The 24,533-nt window shown below is 40.5% G+C and overlaps 1 protein-coding gene across 6 annotated transcripts in view; it reads right to left on the minus strand.

The window, feature by feature from the left end:
- The window catches only part of Pde1c (phosphodiesterase 1C), a 503,259-nt gene that overhangs the window by 51,426 nt on the left and 427,300 nt on the right, over positions 1–24,533 (minus strand). For all 6 annotated transcript variants that reach the window (XM_071613983.1, XM_027939700.3, XM_071613981.1 and 3 more), the window contains 5 exons: positions 23,290–23,371; positions 20,258–20,378; positions 18,226–18,404; positions 9,444–9,671; positions 3,047–3,124 (listed from right to left, as the gene is read on the minus strand). In XM_071613983.1, coding sequence (XP_071470084.1) covers positions 3,047–3,124; positions 9,444–9,671; positions 18,226–18,404; positions 20,258–20,378; positions 23,290–23,371 — 688 coding nt within the window. The remainder of the gene's footprint in view (positions 1–3,046; positions 3,125–9,443; positions 9,672–18,225; positions 18,405–20,257; positions 20,379–23,289; positions 23,372–24,533) is intronic.

Genomic DNA, 24,533 nt, shown 5'->3' on the forward strand with positions numbered 1-24,533 from the left:
TTTGGCTAATAACAGTGCAGGACCTAATTATAACCCATCTTCTGAGAGACACAAAAGGTGGGCATCTCATCTCTCTCTGTTACATGGTCAAGTACAACGAAGGGTAAGTTTGTATTTTTGAACAACTATAATAAATCATGTTAGGTCAAGAGGCAATGCTCTCATATCCATGACTAGAAATGCCCTGAAAAGAATTAATTTGTGTGGTACCCTGCAAGTCTCCCAAAAATGATGGAAAATTTTAGACACTAAGAGAAATTTGGCTCAGAGACCTAGATGTTTTTATGTTAATGCATTTCTCTCTGGAGGTAAGTAAGGTACTTTCAGAGGACATCCATTCTTTGAAGTCAGTCAGAAAATTATTGCTGCAGGGTACTAAAGAGAACCTCAATAGCCTGACAGAGATAATGTGCCATTGCAGTGTGTTCATTATGCGAGGATGTAATTTATTGTTTCAGAACACACTACCTCCCCACCATGTGCAGGGCCAGGGTCATGAGAGTTTGGGAAAAACCAATTGGTTTCTCTCTGAATGTTTACAATGCTACAACCACAAACCATAGTGGGTTAATCACAGTGGGTATGAATTGTACCTGGATACTCCCCTCTCAAAAATTATAGAGAGATACTCATCAATGATTCTCAGGGTTGGAATGGGAATAGGGTCATTGAAAAGTTAAATTAACTCTACCTGGTCACCAAACATAATAAGAGCCACTAGAAAGGAATGTTCAAAATGTTATTTCTATATGGGATTTTAAATCAATATATCTACTGATCTATATATTCCTTTAAAAAAAAAAAAAAACTTCTGTAGCAAAGAGCTTTAGTGACTAAAAAGGAAAAGGTAGGTGAGAGTCATTCTTTTGCACTTCATTCCACCAAGAATTAGCTTTAGTCCTAGTAAAGGTTTTGGACTAAACCATTGTAAGTCACTGAAGCTCAATGCTCTGCCTCTTGGGTAGGTGCCAAAGTAATGATGATGACAGATGTCAGGTTGGTTCAATAATGACATTAGAAAACAAAGTTGTTCCTGTCTATGTTTGCATATACATTTGCAAGTGTATGGACACATCAGGCCCCTCTTGAGGCTGGTGAAGGGTGGGATTATGGAGGAAAAACAGGGGATAGATGTTAGAGCTTGTCTTTTCTTTATTTACTAGAGCCAGTTCACACTCCCATAAGATCAAGAATCCTGCTCATTAAACAATCAAATTTTACACTTATTTATGCAACAGGATATAGAATCTATTTCATCACCTTCCTCCCCCTAAAATTTTTCAGTCTTTTAAATATTTGGAAATCATTCAATTAAAAGGGGACCAGATAACATAATAGGGCTTTATGAAGGTAACAGAACTTAAATCACAAGGCCCACAAGACATTATAGCAGCTATTTATAGTATAATAAAAATTATAAGATGGAAGATTCCATATTAAAAATTTTGGACTTGATTTATTCTGGGCTTTTGTGCTATAGGAATTCAGATCAGGGAGCAATGGGCCAAGTGCTGGATGGGGAAATTGTCCAGGTGCTAGGTTTAGGTGACCCCATTCTTCCACGGTACCTTTCCTGGATTGGGTTGCCTTGACGTGGGTCCAATGATGCCTGGCAAAGAGTCCCTGGAATTTGAACAACCTTTCCCATAAAAGTCTGATTGAGATATTACCATTTTGAATTCTATTTTATCTCTGTTTAATTCACTTCTTATTCACAATTATTCAAGGAGATATGTTCATTAAGTGGTTTCTATTTGCATAAGCAAGTTGGTTAAAAATGACAGATGCGAGTTCCCTAGGTATTGTGTGATAAGACACTTGGAGTGACTTCTTACATCTTAAAAGGAAAGGTTTGAAAATGGATTTCATGCAAGCATGTTGTTATGGCGTAAGGCTAAAAGCTAAAGGAGCTGTTTCATTTTTAATAGAAGTGTGAACGCTCGTGTTTAAATTTCTTCTTATTCCTGAACCTGAATACCCAACACTTGTTCTTATACACAGAATAACTTAGCATCAAATACAATGTCTCCTGGGAAGTTTCAACAAGGGCATGGGACTCTTAACAAAAACCATGCCCAGGAAATTTTCATTTTTAGTTAAATATCATGTCAATGCCTAAAGGGATGCTCAAGAATGAACATGTATGACAAACAAAACAATAAAATATATGTAAAAAGTAAGGGTAGGTTTCTCAATCCAATAGTTACAAGTGTGGCAGGTAATTTAATTTTGAACTTTCAGGTTTTAGAAAGAATGGAATGTTGTTTATAAAAAGTACAAACGATGCTCATGAAGCACCTCACTATGGTGGTTTATGCTGCATTTTGTGCTGTCACTGCCTTTAGGACTTGTTCTTACTAGCCCAATTGTGTTCTATAACTATACATGTTGCTTTGCAACATTGCGCTGACCCAATTCCTGTTTATTTTTACCAAAAGTAATAATTTACTCAAGGGAAAAAATGTGCAAACTAAAAACACAGAACATGTCCTATTTATGTTGCACAATTCGTGATCAGAAACTCATAAATACATTAGCAGAATGTCTTATTCCATTGCATTGCAGTCAGCAAGTCCAAAATGAAGTTTGGGATTTTGATGAAGTTTAGGATTCAAATATGACCAGTGGGAAAACTGATTTCATGCATGCAAGTAAAGGCAGCATGGCGGTATGGGGTGCAGCTGCCAGCTCAAGGGGCTCTCTCCTTTTTAATAGATGCATGAAGAATTATGTTCAAATTTCAAAACCACTCCCTGGAAACTTTCACTTTTAGCTTGATATCATGTCCATGCATAAAGAAATAATTAGGAATGAGCCCATATGACAACCAAAACAATGAAGCATTTCAGAGAAGAAGAGACACAGAAATAATTAGTAAATCATTGAAAATGAGATACCAGAATTATTAAATGTAGTGGACTGGGTTTTTTTTTTTAGGGTGTAAAACTATATTAACCATCTCTATTTCAGTTTCAGGTATGATTCTAACAAGTTTTCAGTAATTGCACATTTTATGGAAAAGGCGTAATGGGAAAGATACTCTTACCATCTGTTTTCTTTGAATCATTTCCGATGTTGGAGTGATCCTTCTTGTCTGTCTTATTTTTATCATCTTTCAAGTCACCTGAAAGCAATAAACGTGACAAACAGTATATGTATATAGCTGAGGGGGAAGTTATGAATATCTCTAAACCTGCCAAGGTAAAAAAAAAAAGTGTGGCATAATTTTATAGTCACAAGGGAGTACATGTCTCAGTGTAAACATCTTCCATCACCACGTGTTTGATTCTGGTAACTGGATTATGAAAGGAAATCAAGATTGAAAGTTCCTATCAAACAAGGTTGTAATTAAGTCCACAGTGTTTATCTTCCAAGAAAGGCAGTTCAGAATTATGGTTAGACTGTGGAGTGAGGAAAAGTCTGGGTCAAGTGTAAATTCTACCAATTAATAGCTCTTTAACATCTCTGTGCTTCAGTTTTCTTATCCGCAAAATGGGTATATAATGTGTATCTACTGGCATTTAAAATGTATAAGTACTGAATATGATACTGCTCAATGATAGCTGTTATTATTCTAAAACAGAGATATAAATAGTATTCTAATTAACAAGCTTGTCAGAGTATAATTTATAAGGTTAAAAATTTCACCCTTAAACAAATGTAGAATGAACATGTGTGAAAAATACACTGAACTCATGTATGAGGGAGATGGTAAGGATGGTTCTAAGAGCATTTAAGGAAATAGGCATTTTAGAGACATGTTAAAATAAGATTACTAAGAGACAGAAATGTTTATACTCCACAAGGCAATAAAACTATAGCCTTTTTGGTTATCTTCTCTATCAGTCAAAATTTTCCAAATTAGCATATAACTCCACAGTTATAAGAGTTAATTAGTAAATAGCAAAATAAGACACAGCCATATTCTCCAAAAGCAGGGTTCAGCAGATTAAAGACTATGAGCCAATCAGGCTTGTCACCTGTTGGGGTCAATAAAGTTTTATTGGCATGCACTCATACACATTCACTTACATACAGTCTGTGACTGCTTTCATGTGGCAAAAATTGAAACAACCAAAAATATTTTCTGTCTAGCCCTTTAAATAAAAAGTGTGCTAATCCCTGTTTAGGGTAATTTAATGATCCTTTGGCAGGTCTGTTCAAATTAGGCCAGTGTCATACCAAAAGATCATGGATACCTGCCCCCAGCTTTATTTTAAAGTTTTGGCATATTTATTTTTAATCAATCTTACTAATAGAAGCTTTCTTTTTAGCCCTGCATACATTTAAGAATACGTTACAACTCAAATGTTGTGTACTTACTGAAGCAAAAAGATCCTAATACTAACTAAAGTGAGGATAGTGTCCAAGCCTCCAAGATGTGTATGTAAGGAAAAGAATTTATCTTTTTGTTTTTTAGCTTTGTGCCAGGAAGTGTGCTAAATGCTTTGTACGCATCATTTCATTTAATTCTTACAGCAACCTCATTATGAAGGAACTGCTATTGGAAGTAGATAAACTCATCAAAGATTCACTCATTAAATGGTCAATTTGCTAAATTATCAACTCACCAAATGATTGAGGATGTTTTACAAGTTTGAATTTTTCCTGACATCATTGCAGCCACCTGGGCAAACTCTAGCCAGTCCATCTGCATCTTGTGTAACCCACTGTCCCAGCATGCATTTCAGACACTCCCCTGGCCTGGCCTCTGATCCCAACCTTATATCCACATCTCCCTCTGGTGGCAAAACTATTCCAGTCAGCTACTATAGATCTGGTTTAAGCCACTTGTCTGACGGGTTTTTTTGTTTTTGTTTTAACAAATGGTCAATAGATCTTTCTACAAAGTACTCTCACTTAAGTCAACTTGTAAGGAATTGACCTGAAACACATATGACATATCATCCCTATTTTATGGCCGAGGAATCTAAGGTGCACATGTTACACCACAGCCCACGAGGGTGGGTCTGACTCTAGAGACCAAGTTTTCAACTATTGTAGTTATAGCTTCCCTTCAAAGTCAATTTTTTGATTTCAGGTTTCCATTTCTAAATGCCTTTGGATCTTCAAAGAAATGATTACCTAAGGCTAATGAAAGGCTATTTTTGGCTGTGATGCAGTCTATGAAGTTTGTACTTCTAATTGGACAAATCCTAAGCTAAATTAGATGTTAATAAACTCCAGGTTTTTCTCATTCTTAATTCAGAAATGGGAAGAATGGAGAAGAAGGGACGTCTACCTTGCCCTGGGCCCAAATAGGACAGGTTTAAATAAAGGACATGATTATATCCTTCTACCACCAGCACTTGTCCAAAGAGAAGGGTCTCTTTAGAAGTCCCATGAAACAATCCCCACAACAGCCTTTCCCTCTTTTAGGACACCAGAGATGGACTCAAAGATCTCAAGCCGTGTAGTCAAATTAGTATCATGCAGAAAAATAACCCTTCTTCCAGAAGCGAGCTTTCACACCCCACATGCACTCTATTTTAGGCCTTCCAGCTTGCTCTGAACTGGAGTTTGACCCACAGCTGCAGCAAGACCAAGATGTCTTCCTAAAGTCAGCAGAAATGGTTCGATTTGCTGGATGCCAGCCAGCAGCCCATGCAGCCTGTATACTCAGCCAGGGTCTGGAAGGCTGAAGGAAGAAGTTGCCTTGATCCAGAGCTTAAAGGAACCTGTAATTGGCAAGAGAAGAGCAAACCCCCAGAACTTCTCTAACCAATATCCTTCAGCCTTCACCTGGAAAATGCCTTGGGCAACCCACAAGGAGGGGTGCCTAGGAAAAGACCCATGCTTATTTGATGATGTTCCCTGAACAGAACCCATTAGGCAATTTCCCATGGGTTGGGCATAGAGTAATGGCTGATGTGAGCTGTTACTCAATAAACAGGGGCAAACAGAAGAGCCTTTCTGGGCAGTTATAAATCATTTTAATTAGGCTGCTGTAACAAAGTCCCCAATCACCATTAGCCTTTCTTATTATTGCTCTGAATTGATTTCTTTTCCCACCTCTGATTTCATACTCAATTTTTAAGGGAAATGGTAGGCTAGTGCTTTGGAAAATAAACACAGCTGTGGAATCAGGCCAGCCTTGTTGGAGAGGCAGGCTCCTGTGTCTTTCAGGATCCCTACACCCCTGACATCTTCAAAATAAATTCCTGTCCCCTCTGCCCTCTCTGAGTCTTTGTAGGATTTATGACCATTTTTTGTGTGTGTCTGGCTTGTTAGTGTTTATTGGTTTCTCTTACTGACTAAGCCAAGGGTTAGCAAACCAGGACCCAGGGGCCAAAGCTGGCCCTGCTGCCTGGTTTTATTATCATCCACAAACTAAGAATGGCTTTTATATTTTTTTAAAGGACTGAGAAACAAAAAGATGGATATTTTGTGATGTGAACATCAGATGGAATTCAAATTTTAATTTCCATAAATAAAGTTTTATTGGAATACAGCCTCAATCGTTTGCTTTGGTATCATCGTGTCTTTCATGCTAAATGGCAGTGTTGAGTAACTGCAACAGAAACCAGATAGCCCCAAAGCTGCAAATGTTTACTATATGGTCCACTATAGAAAAAGGGTGCCAATCCCTGAAACAAAAAGATAACTGTATAGACTGCAGGCACAACTCCTATTTCTCCTATTCCCCACTTTCTCTGCCATCACCAAATCTGCAAATGATAAGGGTGTGGCAGTTATATAATAGAGAATAGAGACACCCACGAAACTGAGTTTCGCCTGGGATCTCTACTGAAAGGTAACTTGACCTTAGGCAAGCGATTTAATCTTAATTTTTCCAACTGTGAGATGGGAATAAGTATCTTAAAAAGTTGTTAGGATTTTTAAATGCTTTAATCTTAGGTAAAATCTCAAGGTACAGCATCTGGCACATTAGGTATTCAATAAATGGCAGTACTGTTATGATTACTGTTTTTATTCAAGACATGTTTAGCCAGAAGAAAAAAGGAAGGAAGAAATGCATTTTTCCTCTTCTGTGGCCCCTCCTTTGGAGGAGTGATTTAGCTAGGAGGAGGAGCCGAGTTACGCAGAGCTCACCCCAGCCACCAACTTCCCTTCCTTGCATTTTCCACAAGACTCACACATATTCAGTCCCTGCTGGGGGGTGGAGGCAGTGAGCCCAAAACATACATGGTTCTCCCAGTGTCGAGTTGTAAAGCTCGGCTCAGGTCAGATGCAGGAAGAAGCCCAGGTGTTTAGTAGAACAAGTCCATGTTCCCAGGCCAGCTCCAGTTGCCATGGAACTGACACCTTCATCCTTGACTTTCTGATTTTCTTATCTATTTCTTTGTTGGTTCAGATCTCAGGAGGGGAAGAGAGGGATGGTTTGTATCACCCTCTAAAACTTCAACAGGAGCATCATAAATTCTTATTAACAATTTTTTTTTTTTCTGGTTGATGATGCATTTGAATACAAAACATACTAAAATGTCTCCAGAACCAGGCTGCTAGGGACTGGACTAGCTGGAACAATGGCCTTCCCTGTCACTTAAGAGTGGTTATGAAGATTAGCTGAAGGAACTAATGCAAACTTCTTGGAGTGTGATATGAGCTATTATCATCATTATATGTTTTAAAATACTCTTTTATGATTATACATAAAACATGGTATATATACTACTATTTTTAAAAGTTGGAGACTGTCATGTAAGTACTTTGCACTATTTCTCATTTCCCTAGGCCCTGTAGCATAATAACTATAGCTAGAAGAAATTGCCTGGTCCTACCGTGCAGGTAAGAAAATGAATATGGAAAGAGAGAACTTAAAACAGCACCTGGCATAAGTCAGTAGATGCTATTGGTTGTTATTTTCTTTGTAGTTTTTGGTACCATGATTATTATTAAGGCTCATAAGAGAACCATGCTGTATGTACATTGAACAGAGACAATGAAAGGTTAAATAACATGGCCAAGGCCACCGAGAAGAGGCAAAGATGTAACTTGAATCTGGGTCTGTCGGACTGCAAAGCTATCTTGCTACCCAGTCACAACCTGGCACTTGTAAGCTGCAGACTCTGAACTTCCTGCCCTTCCCGAACAAGGGGACCAAGTCCATGCCCTTGAAGGGCATTCATCAAGTCCTCTGTGTCTGGAAGCCTCTTTTCCCTATTTTATCAGCATACTTCAGCTCTTAACACCTAGCTGAGGCCCCATCTCCTCTTGAAGCCTTCTCTGCCTTCACCCTATCTCACACCTTCCTGTTCCAACAAAGTTAATGTCTTTCTTTGCAGTATGTTTTTTGGGGGGCATTTTATCTGCCACACCATGGCTGTTTTCTGTCTGCATTTCACTAGAATTATTTGTGAGGCTGTCTATATTCCCTATGACATCATAGATTTTCTGGGGCTTCTTCATTCTAAATCCCCCATGCCTAGTAAAGCACTTGACACATAGTTGTTAATGAATCAATATCTGTTGTATCAAATATAAGACATCATGAATTAGCTGCACATTATGGTGGCCAGCTCGTCCCAGCTTGCCTGGAACATTTTTCTGTTGTTTATTTTTGTTGTTTGTTTCTGTTGTTTATTTTTTATATTTGTTCTTATTAGTTATCATGACAGTAGAATGTATTTTGACATTTATGGAGTACAACTTCCCATTCTTTTGGTTGTACATGATATAGAATTATACTGGTCATGTGTTCATATCTATATATGCACATAGGAAAGTAATGGCCTGGACCATTTTTTTATTTTAAAACTGAAAGTCTTGCTGGGCGCAGTGGCACATGCCTGTAATCCCAGCAGCTCGGGAGGCTGAGGCAGGAGGATCACAAAGTTCAAAGCCAGCCTCAGCAAAAGTGAGGCACTAAGCAACTCAGTGAGACCCTGTTTCTTAATAAAATACAAAATAGGGCTGGGGATGTGGTTCAGTGATTGAGTGCCTCTGAGTTCAATCCCCTGTACCAAAACAAAACAAAACTGAAAGACTTGCATTCCAGGAAATTCTTAGTTTCAGGCAAATTAAAATGGTTGGTCACCATAATACCTGCACGTCTGTGGGTGATATGTACATACAAACAGCAAGAGGCCTCAGGCAGACCTAAGGCTTGGCTCTCCTGGGGCTGGAACAATTGAGAAGTTCACTTTTCATCCACCCCCCGCAGTGAGCTCCCAGGACTGTGCTGGTGTGGTCAGTGGTAATTTGCACCTGGTGGGCAGCTGGGCACTGGCTAGAGTCTCCAGGGCAGCTGGGAGAGCCAGAGAGATGCAAAGCTTCCTAGGGGGAAGGCACAGGGGAGCTGGTGGCTGATTCTGATGGGATCCTGCTGACATCCCCAGCCAGAGGAGGTGGGATCAGCAGGAGCCGATGGTCAGGGAGGCCCTGGGCCAGGAGTTGCCGACACGGGGAAGCATCTGGCCAGCTCCCACTCATCACACCGTGAACACCCCAGAGAGCCACTGTCCAGCCGGCAGTCTACTCACCATTCTGCTGCTTTTCTCCTGACTTCTCCGCTTTGGGATTCTTCCCACGAGGCTCGTCACTTTTGTTTGTGCGAGTTCCGTTGACGTGACTCTTGGGGTCTCCGGATGCCTTTTTCTCAGTCTTGCTGGATGAGCCTTCTTGGGCCTGGCTTTTGGCTTCCATTTCCTTTTGCTTCTCCTCTGCAGCCAGGCGGGCCTTCTCCTCAGCCTCCTTCTTGGCCTTCTCCTCTGATCCGCAGCAAGTCAGGCAAGGAGAAGGAAGGGGGGAAAGAAGTCACACCTTTAGGAGAACTGCCTCTTTCAAAAACAGTAATGACAGTGATCTGCAGTGGGAATTAATACACTCCAATTACCTAAGGTGTCTAGTGCGTGTTCTGAGGGTATTTTTAGTTAACCCAAGTCATATTGGCATATGTATTTAGGAAGACAATAAAACAGCCTCATCATCATGTCATTTCTGAAAACAGTGAGTCAGAGGAGAGGGCAGGGAGAAAATCATTAGGATGACAATGATTAATGAATCAGTATTGTATTGGACATTATTATTACTAATAATAACATTTATTGAGTATGTTCTCTAGGCCAGGTATTATGTAAAGTGCTTTTCGATTCAAGGGTTTTTTTCATTCATTTTTTTGGGGGGAGGGTACCAGAGATTGAATTCTGGGGCACTCAACCACTGAGCCGCATCCCAAGCCCTATTTTGTATTTTATTTAGAGACAGAGTTGAAGTTGCTTAGTGCCTCACTTTTGCTGAGGCTGGCTTTGAACTCACAAGCCTCCTGCCTCAGCCTCTTGAGCTGCTGGGATGACGGGCGTGTGTCACTGCACCTGGCTCTTTTCATTCTTAAAACAACTTTTCAGCAGCTACTATTATTATGACCCTATTTTATAGATATGGAAATTAAGCCTCAGAGAGAAGATAAAAGTTTCCTCCAGCCACAGGGAAAAGAAAAAGAACAGCATTTTATGTAGGTTTGCTTAGGATCTAGACATACGTGATTAATTGCAAAACAAAAAGGGCAAATAACCAACAACAGAACAATACATATTCAGGCCACTGTTTGTTAATTAATAAATAAGAAGAGGACAGTTGTGCCCAAACAAACATGGTCCTCAACTGTCCTCAGAATTAGAGTGGCTGTTAGGTTGGCCAGGTACTGAGTCTGTGTCCTCCCCTTTAATGAAAGTGTGTCAGCATTATTTCAAATTCAACTGATTATGAAAGGGCTTGGCTCTGTGCTTAATGTAAAGTACAGCATCACTGCATAGGTCAAATATTTATGAAAAGGTTGGTTTTTTCACTCAATGAATATTTATTGAGCAGCTACAGTGTCAAGCACTCTTTTAGGTATTGGGAATACAATCACAAGCAAGATGGAATCATGGAAAAGCTCATTTTTAAACAAACAAATGACTGAAATAATTTCAAATGGTATAAAGTGCTTTGCAAAAAAAACAGAGTGAAGTAATGAAATACCATCAGCTTTAGAAATGTTCAAAGGACAATGAGTTGGCCACTATGGCCAAAGCAGATTTGGCAAATGGTCACTAAGAGATGATGTGGTCAAATGGCCAAGGACAGGCAGGGTTCAGAACATGCAGGGGCTGGGAGGCATCCAGGGGAGCTCTGTGGAAGAGAACAAGATTCATGGAAAGCTCCCATCAGGGCCCAATCCTCCTTGAGATCTAGAGACTCACTCTCTATATGTTCAGCTCACTCAAAAGGCCTTCTAGACTGTGCCATCAACCTCCACTGTGAAAAGCATGACTATATTTTTCTCTAGATGTATTAAAAATGCCCACATCTCATTATCAGGAGTTCTCTCCCCCCTCCCCACCGTGTTAGTCCTGGTCTTGAGAAAAACCTGGACTTCATAGATGGTATGTTTGTTTTTAATCAAGCACACACAAGAGTGGTTATGCATCTGATCATGTTTCCCTTTGTTTTAGCTGCTAAAGTGCTCAAAGTTCAAATTTTACTTTTCCTGCCTATTTGCTCACCTCAAATGTTCTCCTTAACATATTAGGGCATTTTCATCCATTATTTTATTGCTCCATCAACCTGACCAGAGCCACAGCCTAAGGGTCCCCAGCAAACTTTCAGACTGCCAGCTGATGATTGGCTCACAGCGGCCCCAGCAACTTCTAGCTGATTGGCTCCTCTGCGGTTATGCTCATTGGGCTGTTTCCCTGCCCTTTCAGACCACGGAGCTGCTCATTGGGGGACTTTTTTGGCTCCGCCCACACGACCCAGCCAATCGGCCTCAAGAGCAGGAGAAGTGGGGGAGTTTGAGAGGCTTGTGGGAAGCCAGTGGTGGCAGTTGGGCTCTGAGGGTTTTTCCTGAGGAGCTGTTTTGTTTGGCTGTGTGGTCCTAAAAATAAAGTTAGTTTCTTTTGACAAGTGGCTCCTTAATTGTGCCCAGCCAACCCATCTATCCATTCACCCACCCACCCACTCATCCATTCACTCATCTGTCCAAACCAAAGGCCTGGCCTCACCCCAGACAAATTAAATCAGATTCTGAAGAGACAGGGACCAAAATAGGATATGTGAAATGTAATGTTTTTTAGGTGATCCTAACAGGCAGTAAGGGTGGAGAAAGACTGATTCAAAGTTTAAGAGTTTGCCATTCAGCATGTCATGACTCTCTACTTCCCAACACGATTCTTTACAGCTTACATTGAAAGGAGAAGGAAATATTTCTTTATAAATAACAAAACGACGTGCCTACCTATCATGTCTTCTGACTTCTACAGAAAGGTATGACGTAAAAGTGAAAGAACGCCCACGTGGATGGCAAGACGGTATTCCCAGTGAACTGCAGGCCACAGAAGATCCCTAGAATGCTCCCCCATGCTCCCCCTCATCCTTCTGTAATGCCCTAAGGATAGGGGTTAAATGTCACCTCCAATCACTGCTTGGCACAGCACCTAGCACACAGCACATATTCATGAAGGACCTGTTGACTCAGTGAAATATACCCCAGGGGTGTGGTGGACACTCTCTACCAATGTACCTTCCTTGTCCGATTTCCATCTTCAGCTATCTAGATGAGTACACAATACAGAAAATATGCCTACTGTGAAAGAGTCATGTGATGAATATTAGCTTCCTTTAACTGCTAATGTGAGTAAAATGATGACTGTTCTGACTACACGGGGAGGGAATCTGAGGCAAGAAGGAGGAGAATTCATGTATACTCAGCCTTCAGTATCAGGGAAAACAATTTATATCTCTTCCAACAGTATCTCTACTGCTGACAAGCTGTCAGCATTTAAAATATCCCTAAGTTGAACATAATTTTGATGAAAAGTGAAGGTGTTAAATTCTGGTTTGCTACCAAAGACCATAAAATATTATATGAGCAAGAAAAATTCATTTGACAACTGAGTCAGACCAATTTTCCACAGGAATCTAACAAAAGTTTTGTTTAAAAACTGACAGGAGACATATTTCAGAAACAAATCTGCTTCAGCTCAAGTGCGGCTGGCATCGGGCAATTAATGTTTAAATTCAGGAATTTAAATGCATTCTTTTGGCATCATGATCAAATTAGATATGAGCCTTCCTCCCTGTGTAGTTCATTCCTCTGCAGTGATCACTTTCAAGAGGGTGGCTCTGCTCATGTCTGAAATAGCTGATACAAGTGCCATCGGCCCATAGGGTACCCTAAAAGATAATACTCAAAACAAATAGCAAAAACAAGCAAACACACAGACAGAAAACAATGCAGCAACAGGAGGCAGGCTCTCTACCGCAATCAGATTCCTTCATGTTTCCAAGGTGAAATTACTAGTACAGATTAATAAGAAAAAAATAGGTGGCCACACTGTTGATTGGTTGGCACTGTTAATTGGTTCATACCAACAGGTTCCAATGATGTTACGGATACAAAGGACACATTTTCAAGTCTGAGGTTTAGCATCCTTGGCACCCCTAGGCCTCTAGGCTAGCAGGATTCAAATTTCATTTTCTAATTGCTTTCCATTTCAAACTATATGTCACGATGTGACTCACTATGAAAATGGCCAATGGCAAGCAGCTCAACAGTTAGGGTGGAACAGAGCCCTCAAGATCCAGAAATTACATTCCTCCTAACAGACAGCTGATTCTGCCCCACACTGAACATCTGTAGAGACTCAAAGAAATACACTTGATTTCTTTATTATTTACATTCTTGAACAATAATACTATGGGCTCTGTAGTTAATAATGCATTGGGATAGTTACTCGTTGATATAATTTTCTGAATCTGTACTTAAACTACCACAAACAAAGAGAAAGAAAAAAAAAAAAAACAGGAACAGGGGACTGACAGACAGACTGGAGGGGAGGGTGGTGGCCCTGGGAAAGCAACCAAAATACTACGTGATCTTTCCATTGTGTTCAGTACCAGAAAAATAGAAAGGAACTTTCAGGCACATCTAAGAACTCACAGGTGTTCCCATAGCAACTTCCCGAAAATTTTAGTCAAAGAAGTACTACGGGTGACAGAAAATTTCAATTAATGCTAAAAACTCAAAAATGAGGAAAACATGTCAATTGGGCAAGTGAAACGTGCAAGTGAAACTAGTGAAATTTATTGCCAAATAAAATTGTTGCTAAACTAGAAATGAAATTTGATGAAACTATGAAAAAACAATATTTAAGAGTAATTTGATTATAAAAGAACACTTCACACCAGGCATAGTGGTGCATGCCTGTAATCCCAGCAGCTCAGGAGTATGAGGGCAGAAGGATCCTGAGTTCAAAGGCAGCCTCAGCAAAAGCAAGGTGCTAAGCAACTCAGTGAGACCCTGTCTCTAAATAAAATGCAAAATAGGGTTGGGGATGTGGCTCAGGAGTGGAGTGCCCCTGAGTTCAATCCCTGCTACGTTCCCTTAAAACAAACAAACTTCACTTATAACCAACTAGTTTGAAATTCCCCTCTTCAATAAAAGCTGAGAATTGATGAAGGAAATGAGCAAAAATTAACTGAATTTCTCAACATTGCAATGAAGCATCACTATATACTCTTCCATGTATACATTTATGGAGAATTATAATTAAATAGAAAACCTTAAAAGTAATTTCTAAAAAATGAAATTAGGAGGTATAAAAAGAAGAGGCCATAAGCAAAGTTAACAGCATAAGACCAACTGGGGTAGAGTACAAATTGGAAGATATTTTGACAACTGAAGAATTACCGTCCTCAATATATAAAAATAATTATGACTCAATGACATGAATGTAAACATTCTGATGGAAAAATAAAGGAGGAAATGGTAAACAGAAATAGGCACTCTTACTATATGTCCAATTGAGAGAGAAAATTTCTTTAAAAATTTAGAGAAATTTTATAGTATAATAACCAAGAATTTAAAAACTTTTCATCTGCCTTGACAGAGGAATATCAGATCTAGGAATTTATACCAGATAAATAATCTGAAGTATGCTCAAAAACTTTTGAATATGTAGGTACATAATAATGTTATATGTAATAGTGAAGTGGAAATCTAATACTGAATAATAAAGAAGGATTCAACTATGGTTCTGTAGATGATGGAGCCACTTAAGTCAGAATATGCAGCATCAGGTTAAATAATACTCAGAATAGAAAAAAAAAATAGAATACAACACATATTCTAGTATGATCCCAATTTGGTAGGGGAAATGTTTACTTACACCATATACATAGTTAAACAAATAAAAAAGAATGACTTTAGGATATGAACAATAGTTAAAATCCTGAATAGGTCATAAGCACTTATGGCCTAAACACATATTATTCTTACATCAGAAAATTCATGTTAAAATATATTAAATATGGGATGGAAATTGATATAGATCTGATTTGCAAACTGTTATACAGAATATCTTGATTGGGAATAATGATATGTAGCCCTAAAAGTTATAAAAAATTGTGATGTAACATTTCCTAAGAACTATGGATTCTGGCCTAGTTGGCTTTGTAAATTAGGTTGGTTAATAAAACCAAGACTTGTGATCCAATTCCATTTCCAATCAGTTTAATGACAATATATGTTTAAATGCCACATGGAGGGCAGACACTTTTGAAATCAGGGTCCTCTGAGGGGAAATGGGGAAAAACAAAGCAATGTGAAACACAGCCTGGGATTATCTAATCGAGCTGACCACCAAAACAAATGCAAACCGAACTTCTCATTAGTATCAGTCAAATAGTCAACAGTATTACCAGGAAGCCAAAAATGTTATAAAAACATTAGCTTTAGGTTGGTATTTTTACCACCTGCATCTTGACTTTGCTTTACAACTGCTAACCTTCTTTTCTAAAGTATTTAAATAACAGCTGCCATTTATCAGGCACTACCATGTGCAGGCTCTGTTCTTAGTGCTTTGCATGTTATCTCTCTGTGCATCAACTCTGTCATGTTCATTATCATGCCCAAAGTGGACTCTAAAAGAACCCAGCTGAATTTGCCAAAGAACCTTGCAAGTCAGGATTCAATTCTCCATTTGCCCACTTACTGAAATCTGCCTTGGTAACCAAATGATCTTCCCACAAAATACCCATAACCCGGGCTCTGCACCTGGATCCTCTCCTTTCTCCTTGTTCCCATTTCTAATGCCTCCTTCAGGTCCACTCAGGTGTTCTTCAAATCCTGACTACACAGGGCCTTACGAAAGGCCCAAGCAGGGTGAGGGAATAGTTGTTCTATGCTGCTAAAATAGCCTAACACATCTTTATCTGCATACCTAATACATTGAAAAATTTGAGCTATTTACCTGTCCTTTTTTAAAAAGCCAGTTTTCCATAGGAAAAGAAATTGCCTAGTATTTTCCCAGGTAATTAGTTTCAGAAAGTAATTTTTGTAAGCTAGATGATTGCAAACAAACTATTTTGAAGTACCTCTTTAAACTGTGCCTTGTCAGGACTTGGATTTTCAAGTGCAATTGATTGCGAGTGTGTGCTTCTTTTGACATGATGCAGGAGCTGCCATGGCTGCTTGCAATGCCTGCCAACATGGAGGATTTGAATGTTTACAGCATTTGAATGGACTGCGAGACCTCCAACACTTAAAATATGGAAGAGGTGTTGGCTCCCTCTGCAGCTCAGGGTGCAACATCTGTCCCAAATGATAAGGGTCCAATTATGCCCTAGAAGCACCCTAAATACAAACACTTTGCCTCTCCTCAATGAGCAGCCATGTGGACAGGATTTTGTGGGCAAGTCACATTGTTGGACTTTTAAATAACTCCAACAGTGAGGCTGCTCCTCTCCACTGATGTATAAGGATCGAGACTTATACAGTCATGCTCTTCCACTATATGGTATCAAAGTATCCTCCAAATTTCACAAGTTGAAAATTTAATCCCTAAATTTATACATTGCTTCAAGGTGGGACCATTGGGAGGTAATTAGGATTAGAAAAGGTCATAAGTCTGGGCCTTCATGATGGCAGGAGTGACTCTGTAGAAAGGAGAAGAGAAGCTGAGCTAACATGCTTGGTCTGCCTCACCAAGTGATGTCCTCCACTAGGCAGATGCCAAGAGTGTGTTCTTGGACTTCTTAGCCTCCAGAACTGTGAAACAAATACATTTTTTAGTCTTTATAAATTTCCAAGCTTAGGTATGTTCTTATAGCAACAGAAAATGGACTAAGACATCCACCATCCCACCCTTCTTTTCACACGTTGCCCTGAAACTGGGAGAATAAAATTGTGGGGAGTGTGTTTGGGTTAAAACCCTCCTTGACTGCTGTGAGGGTCTGGGGCTCAGGGTTTGTGGAGGCTGGTGACAAGTACAAGGTTGCGACTGAAGTCCTACGCTTCCTATGCAGGCAACTCCAAAGTAATGTCTCTGTCCCTCTCCTGCCAAAGACTGCCACCACTGAGGATAAAGATGATGTCTGTTACTCATCTCTATGTCCTCAGCACTAGACACACCACAGATGTCAGCAAAAACTGACTATTGTTGAAGGCTCACCTCCGCACAGCTCACTGGAATCAGGCCCTTCACTGAGCCCCAAGAGTCACCCACATCTGTATCTCTGGCTGGAACCAGGCCTCACAGCTTTACCCCCTCACATCAGGTTTTTGCCACCTCTGTTTATGGTGCCTCCGGACCTAAGATACAGGCTGCTCACGTAGCACATGCTGATCGTGAAGTTCATTTGTTCACACCAGCATGTTAAGCTTCCAAGAAATGAGTGAATTTCCGACTTTGTGAATAGTCCCACAAGACAGTTTTTCTGGTCTGAACTTTTGATGATGTTTACTCAGGGGATTCTGTTTACTTACAAGTCACACCATCTCAGAAAAGCAGTTTTACGGTCGAAGCAATGAGTGAATGGAAATAGTGAATATGAAAGAAACATAAAAATGCATGCACATAAGGAAAGAAAAGCTCCTAATATCCCAATATAATGGCCAAGGTGGGTATTGGCTGGGCTTGGCTTAGGCAAAAGAAAAAGTAAAGGCCTCAGAACATGAAATGAGTCTGTCAAGATGGTCTAACAAAAACCAAGAAATAATAATACCCATCCCCCACAGAATCATCACACCAGGAAAAAGAGTCCAGTTAAATCACAAAGGGCAAGATGGCAGGAGGCACCGAGGCCTGCCACAGTTTACCACACATTGAGTTTCAGGTAATGAAGATCAAAGATGGGAGAGCCTAATATTCATTGACTGCAGCACCCTGAGCACTTGTGTTTTATTTGCAACATTCATAGTCAGGGAAGGCAACCATTGCTTCATGAGTGAATGCTGAGTTGGTTTAGGTGTCCCAGAAGATTCTTTCCCCCATAGCATATTACCTTTTGGCACCTTGGCTCTCCATCTCTCCCGATTGATGTGCACCACCTCCGTCCAAGTGGCTTTAAAGCTCTTATAGTCAACAGGGATAACGGAATTGTTGATGGGGGCACTTCCTTCCGACCCAGAGCTCTTGACACCTGATCGCTGCTTTGCATCTGATGAGCTGATGCTGTTCAAACTGGAGGACAAAACAAGAAATTGCATGGAAGAGGGGTGTTACTGTTTGAAAGACTTATGCAACAAGCAAACCCAAGAGAAAGGCAGTTAGCACTCGTCAATACATTGTCATAAAATTCCTGGGTCCTGAAAATATATTCCTGGAAATACATTTTCTAAATATGAAAGGTGGGAAATTCTAAATTTTCAGCAGGAAAAATATCGACCCTGCATCCTCAGGAGTCTTCACAGTCCTCCTTCTCTTCTGTGCTGAGTGATCCCTTCTTTTTTCCTGTACCTAGAATCCACCCACATGAATTTTCCAGTCTATTATCTCATATAAATGAATTTGAACTTGGAAATCTACTTGTTACACAGTTTACCCCCTGCTTCTACACTGGCTGCTTTTCCAAGTTACCCAGCAATTTGGTCCTCTCTCTCTCCCTCTCCAGCTCCTTCCTTGTCCTGGACTCAGTGTCCCTTTGATCTTGGTTTTCTGAGTACACAAGGAGTGAGGATTTCCTCATGTGCCTTGGAGATGACAGAGAAACACACACAGCTTGGAGGTTGTGGAGGATGAAGTTGTGCAAAAGGCCTTACTTTAAATGAATACTACTTTATTCTTCGAATGTGGGTGATTTAGCAAATATCAGAAAATACCATCCTCAGTGGCTAAGGCAGTGACTGGCATAAATGACTATGACAATGAAGACCAATTTGTCACTAAATGACAGTGAAGACTGCCTGGAGAAGCAAAGTAAGTTTCAACCAGTGCTTAAAGAGCCCTGGGATTGTGAGGACTTGGTCACGGGCTTCTGTCCTCTTTGTTAGCAACCTCAATGGTAGTCCATCTTGAGTATCCCTGACATCTCCCTGACCTAATGTTCCTCTTACTTCCCTCCTCCCCATTAACTTCTTTTCCTGATCTTTTCTTCTCTTCTTCCTATCCACTCTATGTTTTTTCCTCCTTGATGATGAAGCCCAGGGTTTTGCATGGATGAGGAGGAGAATGTCATTATAGTAGTAGCAGTAGTAACAGTAGCAATAGTGTATAGTAACACTAGCTATAGTAGTGGTGGAGGTATTAGTAGTTTTCATTCAAGTCATAGTGGTGGCAGTAGTAATAGTACTAGCAGTAGTAGTAATATAGGTGTAGTAGTTGTAGGAGCAGTGGCGGTAACCCTGCCAATAAAGACTAATTGCCAGCTTTAATGCAGTTAAATTTAATGCCAGATTCTGTTCTAAGCAATTATATAATGAATAACTCACTGAATCTTCCCAGCAACCTATGAATATTATAATCCATACTTTCCCAGATGAGGAAAACGAGGAACCTGCCTGAGACTGCACAGGTAATAAGTGATGGAGTCTGGATTCTAACACCAGCACGCTCACTCCAGAGTCTGAGTTCTCCTAGTCTACACTCTTCTCCATTTGGAACAACAGCACTGAAGCAGAAGGCAATTAAAAATGTTCAGGGTTTTTTTTTTTTCTCTCTATTCATTCTCTTCTTGAACCTAGAAATGAATGTCAGTTTCAGTTCTTGTAAGAACTCTGATCAGTGGTACTATCTTTTTGAAGAATCAGGAGCAAGGCTGTCTGGGAACAGTGGGCTAAAGTTCAGTGGTTGCTCCTGCCATGAGCAAAGGCCAAGAGAGGACCGGGATTGGGGGCACCAGGGACCTGCCAGTCATAATTTGAATGTGGGTTACCATTTTCAGGCCAGCCTGGAGAGTACAGAGAGTATAGTTTTAACTTCTCTGAGGAAATAAGCAGTAGATCTCTCCAAAAAAGAAGGTGAGGATCCCCACCAACAGGAGGGGATCCTTGAGGACAGGCCAACCCCCACGCCCATCCTCAAACTTCTCCACTGACCTTGAGCGCCTCTGTCCTGTCCCACCAGTCTGGGAGGTTTCATCGATTAATGGACTCACAATCTTTTCGGTCATGTCCGTGAGCACAGTGAAGGTCGGTTCCACAATGAAATCAATAAAACCTGCAGAGAAACAGCAATGCCTCAGAGGAACTACAGAGTCAATGGGCTGTTCCACGTTCCCCAGGGGAAACTGGTGAGTCTTTTCTGTCTTTTAAAATTCATCTGTACAGGAGCTGAAGATCAGATTAAGAGCCAGCGGGTCTTGTTCGTTTAATAGATTCCTTGATTTGAATGCCATGAGTCAGTTCTGTGTCTCCTTCCTAACTTTATGGCTTTTCAATAGGAAATACAATTAAGTACTTTAAAATACATATTCAGCACCTGCTGTGTAATAAGCAGTGTAATAGGAATTGTGAGAAGAATAACAGCACCGGCCTGCCCACAAGGAATTTACAGGAGAGATTAAATGAACACAAAGATGACCCCAAGGAGCATTTGGAGGGCCAGAGGAGGACAGATGAATACTCCTGGGAAGGTGAGAGAGAGGGGACACTGCCCTCCGCTGACAGACCTGTGAACAGCTTTATGAGGTTGTAGTGTTTGAGCTGAGGGCTTAAGAATGGGTGGAGAGGAAGACAGGGCCACTCATTCTGGGTAGACTGGGTGGGGTTAGTGAAGTGGCAGATGGGACAGTGCAGGAGGTGTTGAGCAATGTTTGGGGGCTTCTGGACTCTTTTAGACTTAAGAAAAGAAAGCTCAGAAGGTAGATCACCCATTGTTCAGGAAGGGGGATTCCTAGGGAGCTGGGACCTAACAGGGCACTGGAAACCCCTGAAGATGTCTGAGCAACACTGTAATAAGATTTTCAAAATGTTCTTTGGGAAAGTTAATATGGCAAGATGGATGGGAGGGGAGTGAGCCACGTGAAAGTTGGAAGAAAACTAATATCAACCAAAGGATATTTTCCCAGTGGATATCTGGAAATGTATGAATACATATTTGGTTTTCACCATGATGGACATTAGGGTGATACCAGTCTTTGATGCTCAACAGTGAAGGATGCTAAAAATTCCTACCATGGAATTGACAAAACAAGAATTGTCCTAACCACGTATCAGTAGTATCCTGATAAACACTGAAAGCCACATTTGTGTTCTAGTTAATTATAGTATAACGTTGAGCTCAAACTCAAGTATTTGATGGTCCCATTATGACTTTTCCCCCAAGTTAAATGCAACATATCCAAACCAAAGCTAACATATTAGCTTTTCCTCCAACCTTGTAACTGAGATTGAGGTCCAACCATGTACTCTAAATTCCCTCCTTTCCCAGAACTTTGTATTCAGCCAAATCCTTCTCACTTGGTATGCCATCTTTACTCTGGAGAGTCCCTCTGGAGAGTCACCAACTCAGTTCTGACAAGCCTCATCTTTCCCTCCCAGTCCTGCAGGAGGCATCCAATGGGTTTCCTCACTGCTATTCTTAACCAAAACCCTCCAACTCATCCTCCCTACTACTGGTGGGGAAGTGTTTCTAAAAGAGGGTCAGCAAACTTTCTGCAAAAGACTAGAGGGTGACTTTAGGTTTTGTAGGCCACTCATCTCTATTAAAACCACTCAGCTCTGCCGCCTGTAGTGCAAAAGCACAGGCAATATGTAAATGAAGGGGCATAGCTGTGTTATAATAAAATTTATTTACAAAAACAGGTGGTGGGTCCAATTACGCCCACAGGCTAAAACATGAATTTAAGTGTTATTTAACCTTGCATTAAATTCTTTAGGTAGATCCTCATTCTGGACAGAAAGTGTAGGCATGTGCTATTCTTAACGCAATATAAAATCTGGGCCTGATTTTCTCTCCAGACATGTCCTTTGCTGCATCCTACTCCCTTCCTACTGCTCCTGCCATATGGAGCTGTTTAGAATTCACTGACCACAATTTCTCTTCTCTGTTGTACGTCCTCCTGGACTGCTGTCCCACCCACCCCTAACTCATCTCTAATACAATTCACTATTTGCCTAGATAACACCGGCTTACTTCCCAGGATGCAGCTCAATGATTTCTCTCCAGTAGGTCTAGAATGGACCACTGGGTCTAAGGGTTCCCACACTCTATTTTGTACTGCGAGGTTCAACGTTCAGAAATCTACCTTAACATATTAATGCTCTGAAAGATTTTTGTTTTTATAACATCTTACCCACTCCCCCCTAACTGATTTAATATCTTGGAAGACAGATACATATATCACTTGTCTTTGATTTTATAATGTCTATTTTAATGCATAGCAGTGTCTAATACTTGACAGGATTCAAGTTATATTATGAAAAAAAAATGAACAAGGATTCAAAATACAAGTAGAAAAATTGATAAATGCTTATTAAATTTATTTTTTGAATGATTTCACTCTTCAAGGTGGAGATCACTGATGATATTTAATGTATGCATTACATTTAATTTATGGATGGCACTGCTACCACCGCCCATAGCTGAAGATTTTTGCTATACACGTAATGTAGTCATTAACAATACAAAAGTGATCCTCACCAAAAAGTAATGTTTTGTTTAGTTTAAAAAAAAAAAGAAAAGGAAGGAAGAAAAATATTTGAAGAGCTATTCCTGGAAGTAGAGTCATCCAGAAAATGGGTCCATCCTAAACACTGAACTAGCAGTAGCATCACGAGGAGATATGCCATAGAGACTTCTAGTGTTGTAAGCAGGATGGAAAGACTAAGGCAGAACTTGCTTCCTGACAATGACTCATCATTTCCTTAGAAAGCTGAAACCCCTTTCTTCATGGCAGGGAACATCAGAGATACCACAGTGTCACTGTCTGATCTCCCCCAGAAACTAGCCATATTCCAAGCAGAGGAATGAAGAAGCTCCATCCATCCAAGCAGCCAAAGCCCATGGCACCGCATGGCAGAACAGAGCCAATCTCCTGGCCAAGGAATCACATAGAACATCTCTGCTGAACTTCCAGAGACTTCCCAGCTGGTGTTTCCTGCTGTCCAAATGGCTGGCAGACACCTACCTACTTGTGACTGAGCAACCATGGTCGACTTCCTGTCACACAGAGGAGAAAAAGGCAGCCCCAGCTCTGCTTCTCTGTCACCCTAGAAAAACAGGAGGTCATGGTAAATTAAAGAACAGTAGGTCGAGCGGCCCAGATTTTATTTAGCAACCTGCCACTTAGGCCATTGGGTTTTATTTTAATTATTACAATTACGTTATGTAATACGTTCTTATGGGTTCCGCTCATCTGCATAAAAGACACCAAGAAGCCAACGCCCTCTGGGTTCCAATCATTACATCCAGCTACAAAGGCTCATGCTGTCACAAAGGCTCGTGCTGTTGGACAGCAATCGGTTCCCTGTGGAAAATAAGGCAATGGGCCATGTGTCCTACGGCCTGGAGCCAGCTCTGTAGTCAGAACTACTGTGTTTTCCCGTGTCTGTGACCTTTCTCTAGCCCTAGATCCCCTCCAAGCTATGGGCAGTGTCCAACTAAAGTTCAAACTGTACTGATTCAGTTTTTCCTGTTAGTGCTACTTAAAGGTGCACACAACTGGAGTAAGTGCTCCTGTGCTTGTAGGCTCAGGGCTCTGTTGACAATGAAAAGGGGAACTACGAAGAACCAGAGTAGCTGGGCTTGGTGGCCCACGCCTGTGATCCCAGCAGCTCAGAGACTGAGGCAGAATCACAATTTGATAAGCCAGCCTCAGCAAAAGTGAAGCGCTAAGCAACTCAGACCCTGTCTTTAAATAAAATACAAAATAGGGCTGGGGATGTGGCTCAGTGGTTGAGTGCCCCTGTACTGAACAAGAAAATAACAAACAAAAAACCCAAAAAACCATAGTAAGTAACTATCGAGTTAGACAACAATAAAGCATAATTGTCTGACCAATATATTCTCAGTCTCACCAAGAATCATCACTATAATAAATAAGTGCTTTGGAAAAATCTGTGGATGGAGATGATTTTTAAAAACATGGGTCAGAAGCTCAATATTCCAGTCACATCAGTGAAAATATGTCACCCTTCTTCCAAGAGTGAAGTCACTCTCTTTCATTTACCAGGAAAAAAACCTGCCACAGGAATGGCTACCAGCTTATGCTTGAATCCTGCCCCTCTCCTGGGAGACATGTGATCTTAGGAAGCTTATGGTTCCTTCCTAAATTTCAGCGTTTTCATCTGTTAAATGTGGGATAGTAGTCACTACCTCATAGAGTTATGACGAAGAAGAAAAAGAAAAATGTATGAAAATAAATAGAACTGT

Source organism: Marmota flaviventris, chromosome 1, assembly GCF_047511675.1.
Source record: "Marmota flaviventris isolate mMarFla1 chromosome 1, mMarFla1.hap1, whole genome shotgun sequence".
Classification (NCBI taxonomy): Eukaryota; Metazoa; Chordata; class Mammalia; order Rodentia; family Sciuridae; genus Marmota; species Marmota flaviventris.